The 24,667-nt window shown below is 33.2% G+C and overlaps 1 protein-coding gene across 2 annotated transcripts in view; it reads right to left on the minus strand.

Annotated features, from left to right (window-relative positions):
- The window catches only part of ZC2HC1A (zinc finger C2HC-type containing 1A), a 50,417-nt gene that overhangs the window by 21,532 nt on the left and 4,218 nt on the right, over positions 1-24,667 (minus strand). For both annotated transcript variants that reach the window (XR_008663520.1, XM_055318465.1), the window contains exons 2-7: positions 19,221-19,294; positions 16,931-17,047; positions 11,227-11,368; positions 9,482-9,630; positions 3,308-3,407; positions 2,598-2,697 (exon numbers count right to left, since the gene is read on the minus strand). Coding sequence is in view for 1 of the 2 variants with exons in the window: in XM_055318465.1 (XP_055174440.1) it covers positions 2,598-2,697; positions 3,308-3,407; positions 9,482-9,630; positions 11,227-11,368; positions 16,931-17,047; positions 19,221-19,294 (682 nt within the window). In the remaining variant the exon portion in view is untranslated. The remainder of the gene's footprint in view (positions 1-2,597; positions 2,698-3,307; positions 3,408-9,481; positions 9,631-11,226; positions 11,369-16,930; positions 17,048-19,220; positions 19,295-24,667) is intronic.

Here is a 24,667-nt window from a genome sequence, read left to right on the forward strand (position 1 = left end):
TGTGTCAACAGAAATAATGATTGCCATACAAACTTCAACTAATTATCCCACCAGGACAGGACCATGATTCTATGATGTGCCAACAAATTGACAAATGAGGGATTTAATTTATTATTTGTTTCATTTATTCATCAAAAATTTATTGTGTGCCTATATGCTAGGAATTCTATTACACTTTATAGTTGTATCTGTAAGCAAGGCAGATACACAGAGCTTTGCCATCACAGAGATTACAATCTAGCAAAAGAAAAAAACAGTATGGGGCAGCCCCGGTGGCTCAGCGGTTTAAGTGCCGCCTTCAGTCCAGGGCGTGATCCTGCAGACCCGGGATCAAGTCCCACATCAGATTCCCTGCATGGAGCCTGCTTCTCCCTCTGCCTGTGTCTCTGCCTCTCTCTCTCTGTCTCTCATGAATAAATAAACAAAATCTTAAAAAAAAAAAGAAAAAAACAGTATGATCAATAAATAACAAAATCAATACGCTCAATAATTCTTTAGAAAAAGACAACTCTGCCACTAAATAGACAGACATTAACAGTTCTATTTAATATAGTAACGTTCCAGTTAATATGGTAATATATCGGCCACAAGCAACCAAGGCTCTTTGTGGTAGTTGGAAACATTCTTCTAATATGTAAGGACTATATATATAAAATGTACAATTGGGATTTACACAGTTATGTTTGACAGTTTAATATGAAGTCAGACAACCAGAAATATTAAATCTTTTTAAGAGTGCATAATTTATAAAATTGCTGTGCTCAAAGTCTTTGCTTGTTAGTAAAAACAAATTTTCTCCTAGGAATTATATAAATGTTGGTCACATTGTATCAGATAGTTGCCAAGGTCTAAGCAGAGTCACAGAATGTCATGAGTGAGACAGAAGAGGTATGAACAGAGTCATATGGCTATTCATTGGCAAAGTAGGATCTAGAAGCCTAATTTTCTAATCCAAAGTCAGTTCCGCTTTTCATTATACCAGCCAGCTTAACATGCCTTATTAAGAATACAGGGTAGGGTGTGTGCAATTTAATACAGCCAACTGAAAAAATGACCAGTATGAGAGGAAAGGCACTAAAAATTTTCAGCTTATAATTCATAATCAAGTGTAAATGAAACTATAATTCAACATGGAAGGCAATTCTGTGATATAGTAAAAAGGATTTGTAAAAGTTAAAATACATATTGCCATCTACACTTTAATTAAAAATTATGAGTCAACTCAGTAGGGAAACTAAAAAAATAAAATAAAATCAGTTTTTTACCACTGAAAGATGAAAACATTTTACTTTTAACCATCTGTTCAACTGATAATCTCTTTCTTAAGGATAGCCTGTGTCTTCTTTTTGGAAGCACAACAAAAAGAAAAAACATTTAAAGTGAGATCTTGTTAGTTGATTTTTTTTTTATAATGATAATTACATTAAACTCCCTTTAGGTCTTGTACTTTCCAAATTAGGAAACAAAAAACAGTTGCTCTCCCTTGATAAATAACTCTACATATATATTTCCTACCTTAAAAAGAAAAGTGATAACATATCTGTAAATAATGTGTGCTGTATTTCCTAAATAACTTTATCAGTATCTGTAACATACAGACATAGGCCCTTGTTCTAATGATTACATGGTAACCCTTAATTTTCTGATTCACCAAAATGGAAGAGAAAGGGAGTTTCTACTGAAACAGGAGGAGTTTTGAATCTCTAGTGTTACCAACAATTTTTTCCACATTAAAATAATTGTGGAAAGCTTAATTATGTTACTTTCTTAAAAGCCATGTATATAGAACTTAGATAAAAAGTAAAAAGTATTAAATAAGTGGAAAATAATTATCCATTGTTAATATTTTAGCATATTTTGTCTTTTTGTCTACATACATTTTTAGTTTCTATCCCAGTATACATTCAGTTTGTATTCTACATTCTTCTCCTCTGATAGAATCATCCCCTTTAAAATGTATATACATTTTATGATTACATAAATGTATATATATTTTTAACTTGCTTCCCAAACAAAGCTAGAAATTTAGGTGATTTTATTTTTTTTTTACATTGTAATAAAACCATATGAAAGAGATAACTGTTTAGAGCCAAAGGTTCTAATTTATATCCTGCTTCCAACTCTTATAATAGCTGTGTAGCTTTGAGCAAATTACTTTGCTTCTCTGATCCCCTTATCCTATGGTGCCATGTGGGATGGTTTTAACAAAAATATATGAAAAATGTCTAGCACAGTGCCTGATACATATTGTTCCATAAGTAATGGTTATTATGGAAATCTTCTATATTTCAAGTGATTTCCTTAGACTAGATTCCCAGAAGTAAAATTATTCAAAAACTATGAATGTGTTTTGGACTCCTGATACATGCCACTAGATTTTTCTCCAAAATAGTTACCTTAATTTAGACCCTCAATAGTAATGTATGTGCCCCTGATCAGCAATATGTTAAAAGACAAATTAACTTTGCAAAGAAAATCAAGGTTAATAAAAAAGCCAACTGCCTAAACAAAATAAAACTTTAGTATCATTTACATATATATGTGTGTGTGTGTGTGTGTGTGTGTATTATTAATCAATTAAATTCAAATAGACTTACCCTACATTAGGGGCTGGTATCCCTTTATGGGAGGGAGATAAGGTCTGAAGTTTGTTTCCCAAAGAGCTGCTAACTGAAGACACTTTACCTGAAGGCACACCTTATAATAAAAAAGTTATTAGTTTTAACAACATTCTGGAAAAGAAATATCACAGAAAACAGAGCATCTGACAAGAAAAACAATGCTTTAGTGGCAATAGATCTTTCTGGCAATAAATCAAAACAAGTTATCAACTAAGAAAAGATTTTTAAAAATGGAATTTCAGAGAATAACATATAGCATTCTTCATTTTTAACTTCTTTATTATAATTCATATAAAAATAAAAGTACACTTCAGTTAGTCAGTATCTTTAATTCATTAAGCATGTATCTATTAGGACAACTGTCAGGTTCAGAGCAGTATAGACAGAAATGAGGGAAAAATACTGTGGTCAAAGAAGCAAGACAAGAACTTGGTTGACTACTCTGAAGAAGTGATTTATCAAGAACAACATCCAGGATGGACATTCACGGTGGAAAAACAGTACTACAAAGTATCTTAAGTAGAATTTATTAAAAGTTACTTTATTTTTACCCAGAAAGAATTATTTATCCTCCACATTTCTTCCTAATTATAAATCTATTTTAATAATCCAGAACAGGACACTAGCTTCATTTCTATCCCTACAAAAAAAAAAAAAAAATCAGGTTATTTTATGAAGTTCATTACCTACAACAGTTTTGCTAGTGCCACTTGGTTGTGGTAATCGTGAAGATCCTGATGACGCAGTTCCAGGAGAATTTGACTTTTTAAGTGCAGGAGGCTTATACTAAAATAATGAAAATAAACATTTTATCAACATCACTTTTTGTTTATAGGTTATAAACTATTATTTCAAAAGCTCACATACCCTTAACTGAGCAATTTTTTAAATTAGCTACTGAATTACCCAAATTGAACAAGTATAGACTAAAATAAAACACATAACCTCAGAGAAAGGTTTCCCAAAATATGTTCCATCTCAAAACTAGTGTACTAAAAGTTTGGCTCAGCTGTTCCACTGCTAAAATAAACTAAGAGGAGCTCTGCCCAGTTCACAGAAAAAAAAAAAAAATAGGCCAAATGGAAAATATGTCTCCAATGTTAAGATTTTTAAATGCCAAACAAATATTAACAGGAAAACTTAAAAACACCCAATGATGTTCACGTAGTAGTGCAGATTTAAAGGTCAAAATTTTTACATATTCCTGGGTGTGATTTTATATTTCATATATATAATCCAGCCATATTTCCTAATGATAATAATTCACAAGAAAAGTCTGGACAAGTTTTACAATAGCTGCCTTATGGATTTCCTGAATGTGAAGAGAAAAGAGCTAATTCTGGCTTCATTATCCTCACCAGATCATGTTAGATGAATAGACTATGGGTTGAGGAAAGATAAGGTACTATTTCTTCTTTACTCTCTAGAAAGATATCATTATCAATTTTATTTTACTATTTCTTACCTGAGCCAAATGTTACGGTTACTGAATACTAAAGTATCTTATTGATCATCTGCTCCAATATAACAAAATGAACTTGCCCAAGGTTAGACCCTAACTTAACAATAGAACAGGAATTAAGACTCATGCCACTTTAGTTCTGGCCCTATGCATCAACTATAAAGTGATTACTGTACTTGAGATTTAGCCCAATACATATTTAGACTATTTAGCACTTTATGTGAAAAACTGGTTTTAAACATAATATTCAAAAATCAAATCATATTTTAAAACCCATAATCAGTATAAAATTTAAGGTATGCTACCAAAAACTGTTAGCTAAAAATAAATTTTAAAGTCAAATACTATACCCCTAAAAATTTAGAATGTGACCTTTTAAGGAAAATAAATCTTTTTTTTTTTTTTAAGATTTTATTTATTTATTCATGAGAGACACAGAGAGAGAGAGAGGCAGAGACACAGGCAGAGAGAGAAACAGGCTCCATGCAGGGAGCCCAACGTGGGACTCGATCCCAGGTCTCCAGAATCCCGCCCTGGGCTGAAGGCAGTGCTAAACCGCTGAGCCACCAGGACTGTCCAGGAAAATAAATCTTGATAAAAACACTTCTCTCTCATACACACACACACACACACACACACACACACACACACACACACTCACACACATTCCATGCACATTTGGCATTATTATGCCAGAAAAAGACATTTCTTAAGCACTTGGCAACTAGATAATCTTTAATAGCTGTCTGCCAAATGAACAAATGACTAAAAAATCAAACAAACAAAACAAAAACAAATGACTAAGACCCATTGGAGATAAGCCATTTAAAGACACTGTTTCTTTGAAAATCTCAGAGGTGTTTCTGAGTTAAAAGGGCACTTGGCAACTGATGAATCACTAAATTCTACCTCTGAAACTAATAATACACTGTGTTAACTGATTTTTTAAAATAAAAATAAAAAATTATTTTTTAAAAAAGTAAAGGAAAAGGGCATCTAGGAGCTCCTGGATAGCTCAGTGGGTTGAGTGTCAGACTCTTGGTTTGGGCTCAGATCATGATCTTGGAATTGTGAGATGGCCAGGTTCCAGCTCCATACTCCGAGGGGATCTACTTGGGTATTCTTTCCCTCTGCCCTTACCCCACTCACATACATGTGCTCTTTAAAATGAAAAAATCTTTAAAAGGGGATCTCTCATTAAAATACCAATGAAGACATTAGGAAAGATTTCAAAACTAACAATACGGACAACAAGCCCTAACAAAGACCTGCTAAAATATCGGAGCCACATCTACTAAAAACAGGCTAAATAAAACTGGTAAGAACTACCAACAAAGAGCAAAATGATTGACATAAACAAAGGGTGCTGGTACAGCATATTACAGATGCAGAGGTCAAATCTTTAGGCTGGGCACTGGTAGCAAGAGTCCGGTACCATTACATAGCAAGGACTAAATGTTTTTATGTACATATTAGATATTAACTTAATGACTTACAACCAGAAAAAATATAAATTTATTTGAAAAGGTGCTTTGTTTTTCCCCTCTCAGTATCAGGCCTCTTACTTTTTTTTTTTTTTTGGCTTTTATGTGTGTGTGTGTTTTGAGAGAGAGACAGAGCGAGAGTAAGCAGAAAGGGGAAGAGGGAAAGAGTAAATCTCAAGCAGACTCCTCGCCCAGCGCAGAGCCTGAGGCAGGTCTCATCTCATGACCCTGAGATCACGACCTCAGCTGAAATCAAGAGTCAGGTGCTTAACTGACTGAGTCATTCAGGTACCCTAAGCCTCCTATTGTTTTACTCAATTTTATTGTCTGGATTTCTGAGATGTCCAGATCCTAACCTAACCTTATCTATCTCCTATAATATTTCCTATTACTTTGAACCAGAACTAATCAGGTTATAGTTTCTATCCTGAATCCTTATACTACTCTGAATGCTGCATTTAAAACATATTCACCTGTCTCTTAGTAACTTGCTGTTCCCCTGACCCAGATACACAGACTCCTTCCTTACTGAGCTGCATTTCATCTATTCTACATTTAGTTGAAATTCCACTGGAGGGACACCTGGGTGGCTCAGCGGTTAAGCGCCTGCCTTCAGCTCAGGGCCACGATCCTGGAGTCCAGGGATCAAGTCCCATGTTGGGCTCCCTGCATGGAGCCTGCTTATCCCTTTGCCTATGTCTCTGCCTCTCCCTCTCTGTGTCTCTTATGAATAAATAAATAAAATCTTTAAAAAACAAAAATTCCATTGGGATAACAAAGGCTTTCAGGATGACTCTAGTGATTAACAATTTTGTATAAATCCATTTTAGTGATGAGAAAAGCAAAATCACCTTATTTTTATAGTTATATTCAATACATATTTCTTTCATTCATTAAATATGTATTCGTTAAGTGTTTATTATTTCATGTGTTTTTACACAAATCACAAATCTAATAAATTTCCTTAGTGAAAGGTTTATGTTTACAAAAACTTTTCCTGAAATTGAAAAAGCTTAAAGAATAAGGAGGGCATTCATTTCTGATAAAATAGTAAGAAGGCACAATTTGGACTGAACTTTCAACTAACAAGTAAAAGTGCTCTAAAAAAGTATAAAAAATCACCTTATAAGCAATGAATGTCAGATAAGAAGAAAAAAAAAAACTAGGCCAACACCATTTGAGATTATAACGATAGTCTGGCCATCACATGGATTTGCTATATAAATCTGCATTACTAGGTGGCCAGCCAAACTAAGCTAACAATTTAAAGTGCTTCCAGACTGGTAGTACTCTTGGATGTCTGGAAGATACAAGAAGGCTCTTCACATGAACAATTTTCACGAATAATTTTTTAAGGGCAACAAGCACCAAATGATCAATAATTATGTATATAATGATATAAAAACCATGATTGAGAAAAAAACATATCTATAAAGATCACATGATACAATTGCCAGATACATAATATAAAACAATTATGCTTACTACATTTAAAGAAATAAAAGGCAACTACGAAAATATTAACAGGGAATCAGAAACTATAAAAAGTAACATGGGAAATTAGAAAAATAGCCAACTTCAAGAAATTAAACAATACAGTAACAGATTACAAACTTAATAGTGGAGGAGTGAAGTAAGTAAAGGAGTGCTTAACTATCCTATAGACAAAATAAAAAAAGATCTTTTAAAAAATGAAGATTCTAAGAGACTAGAAGCCATTCAAAATCAGTTCTAGAAAACTGATAACTGTATTCTGGGTTTAACTACAGGAAAGAGAGGAGCAGAGAAGGGGAAGGGAGAGACAAAGAAAGAAAAGGAAAAAGGAAAGCAAAAAACATAACCTATGTTTGGCAAAAAATAGTCAACACTATAACCCAAGTGGGCATAAATGTATTACATATAAGCAGTGAAAGTCTTCAAAACAGTTATTACTAATATGTTAAAAAAAATAAAGGGATATAGACAGAAAAACTCAAGGAAAATACAGTAATAGTGAAAAAACACACAAAAAATCTCAACAGAGAAGTAAAGGCAAAATATAGGCATTTTTTCATTTTTTTTTGCCCAAACCAGAAAATTCCTTGCACTCTTGGGGGGTTAAAGCAGCTTTGTAAGATTGAAGGAAAATGACAAAATATGGTAACTGAGATATTCAAGAAGAAATGAAGAGATCTGAAAATGGTAATACATGAGTAATATGTAAATAAAATACAAACTATGTGTATCAGGCAGCAGCCGCAGCAGAAAAAAGAAAAACAAAGTATATGTGGGTGTATACAAACATACATGTGCATGTATGTATGTAAATGATTATAATTTATTTTCTTCTAATTTCTTTAAAAGATAGTTGACTTTTAAAGGGTTAGGTATAATACTGAATAACAACATACATCAAGAACATTGATGGGTCTATCTATCTATCTATCTATCTATATATATATATATATATATATAACAATTAAACAATTAACACTAAGATTAGTGGATTAGTGAGAAGTTATGTGGAAATATCCACAGATGGGATAAGTTAAGAAATGCACTGTTATTCCTAGGGTAACCATTTAAAAAAATAAGACTACTGAAAGCCAACAAAGAAAATATCTTTTACTAAGACAAAAGAAGCAAAGAAGTATCAGAGGAATAAAAATAAAAAAACAAAAAACTAGAAAACAGCAATGTGGCTAACTTAACTACAAACATGTAAATAATTATAACCATTTAAATAAAAGATAAATGTTTAGGACATCTGTTTTGGAAATTCTTCAAAATGAGTTTCTTCATTGTTTTTTCCCACAATGATGATGATAATAATGAAATGCTGCTCCATTTCCAATAATATTAACAAAAATTCAATATCCTCAAGAAGGCTCCAATTATAATGGAGTCTTTTAATCCAACATTTTATTCAAAAGTAACAAGTGAAATGGATTTGATTATTTATTGCCTACTAGATTTACAGTACTAAAAAAACTATAAATCAAAGTCTTCTGAAAAATGAAGTTCGCTTAAAAATATGACATTATCAGCGTGCCTGGGTGACACAGTTGGTTAAGTGTCTGACTCTTGGTTTGGGATCAGGTCATGATCTCAGGATTGTGATCTCAGGATCCTGAGATGGAACCCTGTATCTCAGACTCTGCACTCAGAGTCCTCTGAAACTCTCTGCTTGAGAGTCTCTTTCTCTCTCCCTCTTCCCCTCCCACTCATGTTTTCTCTCCTCTCTTTAAAATAAATCCATTTAAAAAAGGCATGACATTATGAACGCTTTTGTGTCACAGTATGCTTAATGAAAAACAACAGTACTGTATAAATTTCATCTAACAAAATCCTTATATGGTTTATGGCTCTTGAAGTGTTTTCACATAGACCATCTCATTTGCTTCTCACAAAAATCATATAGATTACTTCACAAATAAAGGAATAAAAGCTCTCTTACATGAAATGTTATTTGCCTAAAAGTTCAGAAGTAGCAGTTGGACTTGACCCCAGGATTTCATTCTCTCGGGTGTTTGGAAACATTCAGTATTCACATGATTTTCAAATGTGGATTTTTACTGTCATTTTCTCACTCTTCTAAACCCTTGTCCTCTGAATCTGCTTCAGGTTACTTTTTAACTAGTGCTACTATTACTAGTACCACTACTTTTTAACTAGTTTTCTTATATTTTTCTAATACCTTTTTCAACATGCAATATTTTTAAGACTCTACTAAATAAGTCCATTCAAAATTAATAGTCTTAAATATTTGTTCTCAATTAAACATTCAAATTTCTTACTAAATCCCTGAACAGTAATATAAAAATTTTAGCAGGTAAGAAAACTGCAGCTGAATGTTCTGGAAAGTATAAGCAAAAAATTGTGAACCTCAAAGAGTCATTTTCTCATTTATTTGTAGAAATAATTGAGCATTTCACCTGTGTCCGAGAAGTTGCCTTTCCTTTGGTGTCAGTAGAAAATTTGCCTTTATTACTAATACGTGCTGCCTGTTCTTTACAGAAGTTAATATGTCTATCAGCTGCATTTTCATTAAATCTCCTCTGGCAATATGGACACTGAATATAATCTAAAACAGAAAAAAGAAAGATTAATAACATAATTCTTGAAGTGAAACATAACGAATTTTAAGTTTTTATGAACATATTTTTCAAGATACTAACAAAGTAATAACATTTGATAAACAAAACTTGTCATTTCCTTATAACCACCGAATCTGACTACTAAACTTAATAAAGACGTTCAAGAAAAAAGTCTGTTGGTATATGATAAATTCTAATTTTTTTCCCAGCTTAGAATCAAATTTGAGGGGGAAAAGAACCCCAAAAGATAGATCCTTAGTACAAAAGAATAAATAAATAGAAGAAAAACAAGATTTCTTAAATGCCTTTATACTGTACCATATGTTTTTTACTATATCTACATATTTTTATACCGTAGACTAAGCTAAGCAGTAAAATCACATTACATTAAAAACAAATTTTAAAATTTAGACTCATCTGTTAAAGTCTTTTATTTTAATTAGGGGAAAACTGTCAAATAGTTTAATCAATTTTATACAGTTGTATTTTCTCTTAGAAGTCTCAACAGATGGAAGAGGTAAAAATATACCTCATTAGCTAAGATATTTACTATCTGGGCCTTTATAGAAATAGTTTGTCAGCCTCTCCACTATGATAAAGTGTTAAAAATGATCATATCTAGATTTTCTAAAGGACTTCTTTAAAAAAAAAATTATTATTGAAGTATAGCTAACATACAATGTTACATTAGTTTTAGGTGTACAACATGGTAATTCCACAATTGTTATTAAAACCACACCACCTTAGTTATCATGTCACCATATAATGTAATTACATTATTGACTATAGTCCTTATGCTACGTTTTTCATCACCCTATTTTATAAGAACTTCCCTTTACTAAGAATAAGAAATAAATCTCAATCAAGAATAGTAACACAATTTTCATGCAGCTAACTTGTTATATTAAAATAACTACCTCTTTAGCCTATTCTAATAGCCAATGTCAAAGTGTCAATTGTGCAATTTTAAATCTTTCAGTATCTCAATATCTTATACAGGTTTGCCAGCATCTTGCCTTGCTTTTGATAACAAATAAGCAACTCTTATCTACCTAATGAAGAAAATATAGTAACATATGAATTTAAAGCATAATTTAGGTAAACCAATCTATACGGTGTTTTCCCCCCATGAATATGTACCTTTTAGAAACAGTATTATGATTTTTTTCTTTCCCAGATGAGAAGATACCAAAGAACTAGGCAACATAACAATCTGAATCTTACCAAATGACTACATTTCAAATGATAATGCACATCTTCAAATATTTCCTGGGATATTAACATTTGATAATTACTAACAATAATTTTTCAAATGATATTTTAATGATTTATGTTTAAATGAGTATTGAGATAAAAAGATCATATTTCTATGTTCAATACCAACATAAGCCTTTATGTCTTATGTTGTCTATAAGCCTAAATGCCTGAATTATCACCATTATTTTATAGTTCAATTTTTAAAGATTATGTTTCAGTAGGTTCCGTTATTATAAATTAACTCTTAGTAACAACTTAAAATTTATAAAAATTCCATCAATATTTTCTCTTCATATGAAGATTTATGTCTACAATATTCCACATACCAGGATCGTAAGAGGGTGGAGGAGGAGGAGGAAGTTTTCCACCCTCTTTAAGTGCCTGATCAAGGCCTTTAGCTGCTCTTATGGTAGCAATGAATTCTTCATGTTTTCTTCTCCAATTAGATGGTTTCTTTGGTGGTTCAGGCTATGTACAAATAAAGAGAAACCCATTTCAAAACATTTTTTAAAAAAACTAATTGAAATAAAATTTGAGGAAATGCTATATTGTTTCAAATGTTTTCTTATTAGTAGTGCTTAAATTATTTTCTTCCTAAATTTTTAATTAAAAAAAAAACTTCACGTAATTATATGAGATTTTTAAATTGCAATTGTAATTATAATAAACACTGCTAAATTAACTTCTTAGGGGTTGCATCCATTTAAGCTCCCACTAACAGTGTAATTTCCCTATTTTACCACACTTTTTCCAACAGAGAGTATGTAAAAAAACTTGTTTTTTTAATTGACTGGACAGGTGAAAAATTATTCTCTCTGGTTTTATCTGGCTTTTCTTTATAATGAGTGAGTTGAGCATCTTTTTATATCATTAAGAATCATGTGCAATGCCTTTTTTGTGAACTGTTTATGTGCTTGGTCAACTTACCTGTTGGGTTACTGGTCTTATTTTTAACAATTTCTAAGTTATGGGCACCTGGGTGGCTCAGTTAGTTAAGCATCTGCCTTTGGCTCAGGGTCCTGGGATCAAGCCCTGCATCAGGTTCCCTGCTCAGTGAGAAGTCTATTTTTGCTCTCTCTCTGCCCATATCCCCTACTTGTGCTCTCTTGCTCCCATTCTCAAATAAAATAATAAAATAAAATCTTAAAAAAAAAAAAATTTCTACCTAAGTCTTTATAAGAGACTAGCCTCAGCCCTATCCTACAATATGACTATCTTCTGATCTTGTCTAAGGATCTTCTGATATTAAGAATTATTTTTAAAATATAGTTTAATTTACTTGTTCCTTTTATGGTCTCCAGATCTGTAGTCACTGTTAGCAAGGCCCAACCTCACACCAAGGTAAAATGAAATTTTCCCATGTTTCCCCCCCCCCCAGAATGTTGTTCATGATTTCATTTTAAAATTTTAAATCTTTTATAGATTTGGAATTTATCATGAGACATAATGTGACATATAGACTCAACTTTATTTTTTTGTTTTTAACATGGCTATGCAGCTGCCTCAACATCCTTTGTTGACTTTGCCCCCCACTGAACTGGTAACAACTTTATCATATTCTCTTTTGTATTTGGGGCTATTTCTGAACTTTCTCTTCTGTTCCACTGTTCTGACCATCCTTTTATCGGTAACAGTATTTTACATATTGAGACTTTATAGTAACATTTTAATATCTGATAGGATAACCATACTTTAAGCTGCTTCTTTTTCAATCTTTTCTGGTTATTCCTGCAAGTAGATTTTTTCCCATAAGAACTTTAGAATCAGCTTTCTAGTTTTTTTAAACTATCTTTTAACTGGAAAACTTACACTTTACATTTATAAACAACTTAAGGAACTTAATATCTTTATTTTGTTGAATCTACCTATCTAAATATATCCATTTGAAGAAGTGTTTGTGTATTTCAGGTTTTTTTATGTATTCTTTGTGGAAGTCTTATACCTTTAAAAGGTTTATTCCTAAATAATTTTTATTTTGTACTGTTCTTTTATAAAGAAGTCTTTCTTTTTTATGTTTCAAGGAGTCTATTGAAATATGAAACCTAGTAATTTCTGTATATTACCATTATATCTCATTACTTCTGTGGCTTCTCTGTTTGTAATAACTTATCAGTTGATTCTCTTGGGTTTCCCAGGTAAATCATCTCCTAATAATCATACTTTTAGCTTCTCTTTTCCAATCCCTATGCATCTACTATCTAACTGTATGTATAGCAATTACTATGTTGGTTGGAGCTTAACCTTATTCCTATCTTTAATGGCTACCTCTAAGTGTCTTTCCACAATGCATGATGGCTCCTGTGCTATAATACATTTATTTTGTCATACTATTGAAATACTCAACTATCCTTTTATGTTATTTTTAAAATCAAGAATATACATTGAACCAGCAAAGTCAAAAGATGGTTCTTTAAAAACACTAATAAGGCAAGATTAATAAGTGGGAAAAAAGAAAACACAAAATACCAAGGGATGCAAAATAGTACATGATATGGTTCTTATAAACATGATGAAAAAAAGAAGATACTATCAGGATGCCTGGATGGCTCAGTTGGTTAAAATGTCTGCCTTCAGGACAGCCCGGGTAGCTCAGTGGTTTAGTGCCACCTTCAGCCCAGGGTGTGATCCTGGAGATCCAGGACTGAGTCCCACATCAGGCTCCCTGCACGGAGCCTGTTCTCCCTCTGCCTGTGCCTCTGCCTTTCTCTCTCTCTCTCTCTCTTTCTCTCTCTCTCTCTCTCTGTGTCTCTCATGAATAAATAAATAAAATTAAAAAAAAAAAAAAAGTCTGCCTTCAGCTCGGGTCACAATTCTGGGCTCCTGGGATCGAGCCCTACATCGGGCTCCCTGCTTTGTGAGGAGTCTGCTTCTTCTTCTCCTTCAGCCTGCCGCTCCCCCTGCTTGTGCTATCTCTCTCTGTCAAATAGATAAATCTTGAAAAAGAAAAAAAGAAGATACTATAATGGACCTTTATGCTAATGAATTTAACAACATTAAGTGGACAATATCCTTGATAAACACCACTAAACAGGTATTAAAGAAACAGAAAACCACAACAGTCCTAAAGGTTTTTTTTGTTTGTTTGTTTGTTTGTTTTTTTAGTGAATCTGTTTTTTAAAAACCTAAAGAAAACTCCTGGCCCAGTTGCCTTTACTGTTGAATTGCTGCAGACATTTAAGTAAGGAAGAAATAGCATCAATCTTTTAAAAACTCTTTCAAATAATTAAGAAAAACCAAGAGAACAACTTCCTAACTACTCTTAGGAGAGCAACAGAAGTGTGATAAAAAGAAAAATTACAAACTTACCTCTCACGAATATAGATACAAAATCTTAACTAAATACAAGCAAATTTAGATGTCGAATATGACTGATTCTTTAAAGTTTCTATTTTGGGATGCCTAGGTGCCTCAGCAGCTGAGCTCAGGGTGTGATCCCGGGGGTTCCAGGATCAAGTCCCGCATCAGGCTCTCTGTGAGGAGCCTGCTTCTCCCTCTGCCTATGTCTCTGCCTCTCTGTGTGTCTCTCATGAATAAATAAATAAAATCTTTTAAAAAAAATAAAGTTTCTTATTTTATGGTGAAAGGTCTGATCACAACATTCACTTGTTCCATGAATATAACTCATCTACTGGTAAGTTTTCCTGCTCTCATCCTCCCTTCTTCTCACAGCACCCTCGTGTCAAAGCTAAGTTAATGGTTTTTTTATTCCTCATCATTGAATGAGTTAGATTTTCCTGGTGCAGCTATTTACAAGAGGTTCTGGGGAGGAGAGGTCTACAATCCCCTTCCAAGCTACACAAACCCACAGCTAGGTCACTTCTCTGTTGTACCAGATACAGAAGAAAATAGGTCTCTGTGATTATAAAGCAGACACATCTTTCACGCTTCTCTAAAACAGTGTGGGTCCAGGAAGGCTACTGCTGCCAGCCATGCTTTCTTCAGTAACCACACTAACCATTTCAAAAAAAAAAAAAAAAAAGGACCTAGCCCTTTAGACAGGCCCCTTACACCTTCAAAAAGAGTATTTTGTTTTCATTAGTGCTTTTAGAGAGCTTCTGCCATTAGGTCCCTTCAACTCTCTGTGCCTTTTCTCTCTACTTTCTCCTTCCTGGTCTTTGTCTAATTTCAGCTAGGCTCATTGCAGCTCCTGGACTCGATCCCTGGTCTCCAGGATCAGGTCCTGGGCAGAAGGTGGCATCAAACTGCTGAGCCACCGGGGCTGCCCCTTTATAAATTTTAATGTGCATTTGACTCCCTCAAGGATTTTGTTAAAATGCAAATTCTAATTCAGTATTTCTGGGTGGGATCTGAGATTCTGCATTTCTAACGAGTTTCCAAATAGTGCTGATATTACTGTTCAATGAACCACACTTCTTAAGTACCAAGAAATTAAACTACTTAATGCAAGCAATGGTTTTTACTTTGCTTTTAACTGAAGATTAATTTTTTCACTATTGGAACCCTTCTCCCTTAAAAAGAAATAGCATGGGGCACCTGGATGGTTCAGTAAGCATCCAACTGCTAATTTCATCTCAGGTCATGACCTCAGGGTTGTGGGATCAAGCCTCACATCATGCTCTACACTCAGCACAGAGTATGCCTGAGATTCTCTCTCTCTCCTTCTGCTCCTAATCCCCACTTGCACATGCTCTCCTTCCAATAAATAAATAAATCTTTAACAAAAATAGGATATTTTTTATTGAGAGATCACCATGGATAAACTCAATGTAATCCTCTTAAGAACCCTATAAGAGAGATACTACCCTTACTATCACCATTTTACAGATAAAGAGATGTATAGATTAAGTAACTTAACCCAACACAACATGGTAAGTAACAGAGCAAGGGTTAAATCCAGGCAGTCTGACTCTTGAGCCAGTTTTTGTTTTCATACCCACTATATTATACTGTCTCTACAAATTTCAATAGTTCATCTCTTAGCTGATAGAAGCCAATATAATCGTATGTCTGGCAGATATACTAAGAAAAATATCAAATAATAGTTTATGTACATTATTCAAATTTTACCATCCTTCACTTAAAACAGTCATAGACTGGAAAAGATGAACATTCGACTTTCCTATTATAAAATGATTTTATTAATAAAATTAACTGCCCCATAGGGAAATGTTTTCTGGTAGCACTGGGAGAAGTTATTATCGCCGAAGCAGGGTTTTATTTCAAAAACATATTAAGTGAGGTACTCAAATTTTGACTATTTTACTGAACTAACTCTTTAAAACTATGTCCAACAAAGTATGTATGTGCATTATTCTTAGCACCATAACATATCAGAGGTAGTATTAAGGAGAGATTATTAAAGAAGATTCACTGCCTTCAAAGAAAATAAACTGAGAATGGCTATACATGGACAGCTGGGTAACTGATCAAACTTCCCCACAAAGCATAAGAGCACAATTACTGATAATCAATCAAGATAATCAATATCTATTATGCAAGGATATCTGTAAATTATAGCTTTCCTTTGTATACAGAGACTATACTACTAAGAGCTTAAACTGCACTTAAATTATGTCTGAATAATTAACAATGACTTAGGACGAATATGTGAGGACTTTTTAATTATTTCTAGCCTATAGCTAAGCAATTGGCTCTCCAATGTCACAAAAACCTCACTGTAATAGGCTGTGAGACAGTAGCTTGGTTTCTCCTTTGCAGAAGTTTAAAATAAACAAGTTTCTAATCATTTCTATTTTTTTTTAAAGATTTTATTTATTTATGCATGAAAGACACACATGGGGGGGGGGGGCAGAGACACAGGCAGAAGGAGAAGCAGGCTCCATGCAGGGAGCCCGATGCGGGACTCAGTCCCCGGGTCTCCAGGATCACGCCCTGGACCAAAGGTGGCACTAAACCATGAGCCACCCGGGCTGCCCTCTGATCATTTCTAAACTGAAAACATGAAGCAGAATTCTCATTATTCTTCAATCTTATCACAACACATAATTATAATTGTTTTCAATATACACAGCAGCAAAGTTCATACTATTAAAAAAACTACGTAATTACCCTAGGTTTAAGAGGCTTTACTGTTGGGATATCAGTTCCTTCAGCTCTTTGTCTGCTTGAGTCAAAAGTCTTACGTTTTTTAGTGGCAGTTTTCTGGCAAATGGGTCCATGTTTTTTCTGTTAAGATAAAGAAATGCAATATATCATTTTCTTTTCTACAGAAGGGTATTCTACAAAACTTCTCATTGTCATTTGAACCGATTTAAAAACTGGAAGATGAAATAATAATACTTAAATAAGGCATATTGTGCTTTAACTAAAATTGTTAAAAAGTATATATACTGCATGCTATAAGTTATCTTTCTCAAGGAAGTATGAATTCTATATATAATAAGAAAGATAAATACTCTACCAAAATTTAATTAAGAATTATTGAACAAAAAAAAAAGAATTATTGAACATTCTAGTTTTCACAATAGTAAGAATAAGGAAAATAATATAACCAAGTCAAAGCTAGTTAAGTGAAAAAAAAAAAAAAGAGTTCTCGTCATCACTAAATACATGAAAACAGATACTGGAAAAAGAATGTAAACAGAGACTACATTAGTGTGAGGATTACAAAAGTCAACACAATAGTAGTAGGCTTGTTTACTAAAGTTATTACCATAACAGTAGTATGTTAACATAACATTAACAAAATAATTGGGCATGCCAGATTTGTGTCTTTCCTCCACAAATCACCACTTTATTCTCTTCTGGAACAAGTTTTCTACCTTCCTTTAAGCCTGATTTTTCTTGAACTATCTAGCATTCCACTTCTATAGGTTTTTTAAATATGGCTGCCAACTCATTCATTCAATCATTCATGTATTCATTTTAAGGACATTACCGTGGACACTCTCATAACTGATCTCCAATTAGCCTACTGGAAAAATAATCATTCCCCCTCCCCCAAATAAAACATGTTAATGGATGACATCAGTGCACTATGTGCATCTTTTTTCTTTTGTATTTTGATAAATGCTGAACAAGCTAGAACTGTTACACTTTATCTAAGAAAAGAGGAAACCTCAAAACTGGTTGGTTTGATATCATAGAATCTCTTATATTTTTAATACACAATTAGAAATCAAATGTTTTACATATGTTATTAGTTTTCATTTTAACAAAGCACTAAAATTATATCTATAAAAAACCTCGTCAATATGAAAAAAATTAAGTGTGGCTAATAGGCAACTTTCTTTTTCTTTTTTTAATAGGCAACTTTCTAGTAGATGTCTGTTCTTACACTGAGTTATATGTATCAAAAGTATGTAGTGCTTGTTCCCAAATCTGATGTATTATATAAGCTGTAGTTGTATAATGATTACATTATTTGATTAAATATTAAATAAATAAGGGCAGAAGAAGGCATTTTCTTTCCTATGTAAACTGAGTGGAATGCTTTGAAAATGGTTTGAAAAACAATGAGTTGATACAAAAACAATAAAAAAATCACTGAGTTATGTGTAGGCAAGACGTTTTTAAAGGACAAATGAAAAAAGCTGTCATTATTTAAAAGGAGTCCATAGTCCGATAGACACTTTAGATCATTAAATCCTTGCTTTGCTTTAAAGAAGCAAACTAGAAATAGTAACACACGTTCCAGATTGTAGCAGAACTCTAACGAACAAATTCATATTCAAAGAAAAATCTTTATTCTACAACAAAATATTAATAAATGTATATTTATATTTAAAGAAAACATAAAATATTTTAGATACATATGCATTTTTCCCTTTATTCTCTAGTTAGTTGGCGATTTTAAATTAAAATCAATAAAAGTGCTTCTATTTGTGTTACTAAATGAAAGCATCTAAAAAATGCATAATATATTTTAGGTACACTTTCAATTGAAAAGAATTTTTCTTCAGAGTATTTCAAATATACATAAGAATTAAGAGAATAATGTCCCATTTATTCATCAATACGATTATCAACAATCTAGCAATCCTGTCATCTATACCAGTTTTTTTCCTCCAAAGTACTTGAAAGCAAATTCTAGACATTGAATCATTCCTTATCTTTAAACATTATTATGTATTTTTGAGAGTTTTTGTTTTGTTTTTGTTAATATTCCCACAGAGAAACACTTTAACAGAGTAGTTGAAGACCAATCTAACTCTGAAGAGACCACTCTAGAAACACAGCTGGAACTGATAACTCTTGAAAAAGAACACTGGAAAAAAAAAAAAAAGAACACTGGCCAGTATCTCTTTAAGTAATTCCACAGAGGTTCTTTCCATAAGAGTTGTCCTAAAACATTGAACAATTACAGATCTACTCTAATCCAAAGGAAAAAGGTACTCACTAACGCCACTGGAAAGAATGTTCTTCCACAAATCTTGCAAGGTAACAATTCTCCCACTTGGACACTTCCATTTTCTAAAACAGAAGAGAATTTAATCAATAATTCTTTGCTTAAATTGTAAAACTTCCAAATTTTAATATCATCATATATAAGTTGTCAGTTCTTGTGGAAAATGTCTTGTTTAATTTTGGAATAAGCAATATTACTGATTAAAATAGGCACAAGACTTAGATTTATCAGGGGTCAAAAAGGCCATGCCAAATACTCAAGTCATGATTTAAGTATCACCAAACTGATATTGTTGGAAATATTTTGTTTTCTTTCATTTTAACCAAACTAATTTATTATATTCTCTAAATTTACAACTTCTCTCTACCTTAAATTACCAAACCTTAAACACCAAGTTTACCTTAATGTTAATATTGTATATTATTAATCCTCAAAGCATTAAGATACAGCATTGGTGATCAGTGAGGTGGCTTCCTGAGATGATCTAGGGAGTCTAGGATAAAAGGAATCATTTTCTGTTTTAAAACAGACAATAGGAAGTATAATGCTTTAAAGAAAAAATCGCCTCGTTACTATGCTTGCTACCTTTATTACGTGAATTGTTTATTATTTTATACAGATAATATTATATGAGGATTCAATGGACTGGCAAAGTAATATATTCTGTCCTGTGGCATAGTGCATTAAATAAGGGACAAGTAGGTGAAACTTAATCAAAACTTAAAAACCTGTTACATATTTTCATACAACACATTTTGTAACTAAATTGCTTTAAAAGAAACAACTACACTCTTCGGAATTCTACATAGCTGAGTCATTTTGTCAATTTATTATGTAGCCAATTATCAAAAAAAGATAAAATTTCCATACCTGTAATTTTCTAAAAATGATATTTGAACCTATACCTTAAACATATTTTCTGCTGAATATTTTACTGTTAAAATTCCTTTATCACATGAAAGATAAATAGAAAGCCACTTTGTTTTATTTTTTTTTCAAAACAGATTAAATAATTCACTTTATTAGTTGCACAAAGAAAAACCATCCAATTTTCTATGTCAGTCTAAGAAAATTTGAAGTTGTTGTCAGCTGTAAATGAACAGGAAAAAAAGCATTTAAAGAAATTCTACATCTCTTTGCCTTCATTCACCAGACTGCTAAAATAAATTTTTCAGAATCACTCAGAATGGAAGGCCATACAGGGTGGTTTCCAGGGATTTCTTTTTTTTTTTTTTAAATAAATTAATTTTTATTGGTGTTCAATTTACCAACATACAGAATAACACCCAGTGCTCATCCCGTCAAGTGTCCCCCTCCGTGCCCGTCACCCATTCACCCCCACCCCCCGCCCTCCTCCCCTTCCACCACCCCTAGTTCATTTCCCAGAGTTAGAAGTCTTTATGTTCTGTCTCCCTTTCTGATATCTCCCACACATTTCTTCTCCCTTCCCTTATATTCCCCTTCACTATTGTTCATATTCCCCAAATGAATGAGAACATACACTGTTTGTCCTTCTCCGATTGACTTACTTCAGTCAGCATAATACCCTCCAGTTCCATCCACGTTGAAGCAAATGGTGGGTATTTGTCGTTTCTAATGGCTGAGTAATATTCCATTGTATACATAGACCACATCTTCTTTATCCATTCATCTTTCGATGGGCACCGAGCCTCCTTCCACAGTTTGGCTATTGTGGACATGGCTGCTAGAAACATCGGGGTGCAGGTGTCCCGGCGTTTCATTGCATCTGAATCTTTGGGGTAAATCCCTAACAGTGCAATTGCTGGGTCGTAGGGCAGGTCTATTTTTAATTCTTTGAGGAACCTCCACACAGTTTTCCAGAGTGGCTGCACCAGTTCACATTCCCACCAACAGTGTAAGAGGGTTCCCTTTTCTCCACATCCTCTCCAACATTTGTGGTTTCCTGCCTTGTTAATTTTCCCCATTCTCACTGGTGTGAGGTGGTATCTCATTGTGGTTTTGATTTGTATTTCCCTGATGGCAAGTGATGCAGAGCATTTTCTCACGTGCATGTTGGCCATGTCTATGTCTTCCTCTGTGAGATTTCTCTTCATGTCTTTTGCCCATTTCATGATTGGATTGTTTGTTTCTTTGGTGTTGAGTTTCATAAGTTCTTTATAGATTTTGGAAACTAGCCCTTTATCTGATATGTTATTTGCAAATATCTTCTCCCATTCTGTAGGTTGTCTTTGAGTTTTGTTGACTGTATCCTTTGCTAAGCCACTTTGTTTTAGAAATAATCTTTAGATTATTGAACCGGGTGGCTCAGCGGTTTAGCGCCACCTACAGCTCAGGGCGTGATCCTGGAGACCCCAGGATGGAGTCCCAGGTCGGGCTCCCTGCATGGAGCCTGCTTCTCCCTCTGCCTGTGTCTCTGCCTCTCTCTCTCTCCTCTCTGTGTATTCTCATGAATGAATGAATAAAATCTTTAAAAAAAAATTGTAATAATCTAAAGAAACTCATGAGAAAAGTACAACTTCAAATAATTTGTCCCAAAGTGTTTAGTGAGTTCAAGAATCAAAATAGATATGGGTGGGAATACAACAAACAGAAAAACTGTTTTGTTCTCTCATTCTTTTAATATTCCACTACCCTCTTTTAATGATAGTGACTATCTATCATCTTAGATGGAAGCAATGTCTCTACAGTGGCAATTACGCAGTGAATACTACAAAGCAAAGCTAAGATTTCCCTGATTTGTTCTTCTCCAATACCAGAGGGTAGGTTACTTAAGGAGAGCAACCTCATTTACAGACTTAACTGCACTATCTAAAAAGTTGAGGCAGTTGCTGGATAGTCTGTTATGTACATTAAGAATGTCTTCATGAGAAAAATGAGTGGGAAATTTCAGAAAGGGAGACAGAACATGAGAGACTCCTAACTCTGGGAAACGAACTAGGGGTGGTAGAAAGGGAGGTGGGCGGGGGGTGGGGGTGACTGGGTGACGGGCACTGAGGGGGGCACTTGATGGGATAAGCACTGGGTGTTATTCTATATGTTGGCAAATTGAACACCAATAAAAAATAAATTTATAAAAAAAAGAATGTCTTCATGATGATCAAAGTGATACCACATGATACATCATCTATTAAGTTTGCTTATTTTATAGCTTTCCTATATTCTCTTAAATTCTAAGCAATGATTTAAAAATTCATCAGTACAGAATGTTAAAAAGTATTACCTATTTTACTCACTTAAAAGTATATTTCAGTTAAATAAATGACAAAGCAAAATTTTATAAAAATTCACTACTGAGAAAAATATTTTCAACCCATAAAATAATGTGAGTACCTAGTTGGGCACTTACCACTTGCCAAGCACATATAAAGTAATAGTAACACAAGGGCAGAATAACACAATCATTATTCTTATAAAGCTAACAGTCTACATAATTTACTTCTTCACTATATCTAAGAACCAAATTATTTCCCATTTTTAATGTTATAGCAACTACAATACCAGCATATAATAAAATATAATTCCTACAAGTTATCAAATATGTTCCAATTGTCTTTAAAGGAAAAGAAAATCCTTATTACTAAAAGGTAGAAAAATGAAAAAACAGCATTAAAGAAAGAGTACTGAAGAATAATTATCTCAAAAAAGAAAAAAAAACATTGCTTTATTCAAAATAAATAAAGATATAAATGTATAATTTCCTCCCTATTATCTGGTTATACAGCATAGCTCTATAATTCACAAAATATAACATGCACATGTATGTCAGCATCAACACCCCCCTGTACCAACAGGTCATGCATGATAAGCAGCTTAGGTTCAGAGTCACAAAGCTACTATTTTGTTGCAATGGTATTCATTAAAAGACATGAGAGCAAAAAAGGCACTGGAATTTGTCTGATAAGTCTCAACTCTATCACACAGAATTATGACTCCCTGGGCAAAATATTCAACCTTACTAAGGTTCAGCTTCCTCTTATATAAAATTTGGAAGGAAGTTAGGTTAAAAGGCCTATATGGTCCCCTTCTATCTCTAATAAATTATAATAAATATACTATATTTACTTACTAAAATCTACCTTAAAACAAGTACATGGATGGTAACACATCTCTTTTAATGGTATTAAATTAAACAAAAATTTGCTCATATTTAAGGATGATTAAACTGCAGATGGTGGAATGAATGCTTCAGGTAGCATGTAGAATGTTGAGAAAAACCACTTCCATTTGTCTACATACAGTACTGAGAATAAGGAACTAGAGCAAAGAACATGATGCTCCTCTCCTTGTTGGAAGAATCTTCACTACATGACTTAGAAGAAAATGTATGACATAACCTCAGTTTAACATTTGTTTAATGAGGATATAATCTGCTCAATCTACCTTAAAATGTAAGGGATCATCTGAGATGTTATAAATGAAAATGCTTTAGAACCAATGAAATAAGAAAATAGTACTATCCAGCGGATGCAAGCAAACTCCACTGATCTCTTCTGTGTGGCAAAAGCTAGCAAATTTTGAGGCTTATAAAAATACAGTAGAGATAATACGCAGAGGGGTGGTGACTAATGTAGCAGAGAATAAACACTGTTGAAAGAGGCACTCAAATAAATGGACAAAATCAAGTAAATAAAGTACTCTAATATTCGAAAACTCTCAAGAAGCTAACTTCTCAAAAAAAAAAAAAAGAAGCTAACTTCTCCTTATGAAATTTATCTCCCACACAATGTTGATTCTGTTATGCATTACTCCATTTAGCACCTTCAAAACCTGCACCATAAGGCTTGAAATGGTATCTTTATGTAATACTATTAAATATATATATATATATATATACACCTATATATATCACATATAGATGTAAAATAATATACTATTTAAATAGTTATGCCATTCTAACATTCAAGAAATAGGAAACAACGTTTTCAAAAGAAAAGAAATCTTAGAAATTAAGAACTGTTCTGGCCTTTGTAACATGTCCATTTCTTCACCACTGGTCACTGCTCATCTGAATCTAACCTTTAGAACAAACTTTCCTTTTGAAGGAATACAACATCTGTTATACCACACTCTCTTCCAACAATCCTTTTCAAAGTCTAGTAATTTTCATCAGGTCTATAATCTCTAATAATTAATTTCACAAGATTTTCCTCTTGAAGCTCATCCTAGATTTCAACATTCACACCTCACCCACTCAACACATAGCCTTCACCCTCCATTCCTTTTCAGTCCATCACTCCAGTTCAGCAAAAATGACTGTTAAAATAATTTAGTAAACGGTCCCCCTCTAGACTCTTAAAATACCCAAACACCCTCTTTAACCACACACTTCTACCTTCTAGTTCTCTTCAAATCACCTTCTTGATCTCAGAGTGATTGGCATTTTCTTGATAACTCATTCCTTTTTTTTTTTTTTTTATTTATGATAGGCACACAGTGAGAGAGAGAGAGAGGCAGAG

Source organism: Nyctereutes procyonoides, unplaced genomic scaffold (assembly GCF_905146905.1).
Source record: "Nyctereutes procyonoides isolate TBG_1078 unplaced genomic scaffold, NYPRO_anot_genome, whole genome shotgun sequence".
In the NCBI taxonomy this organism is placed as follows: domain Eukaryota; kingdom Metazoa; phylum Chordata; class Mammalia; order Carnivora; family Canidae; genus Nyctereutes; species Nyctereutes procyonoides.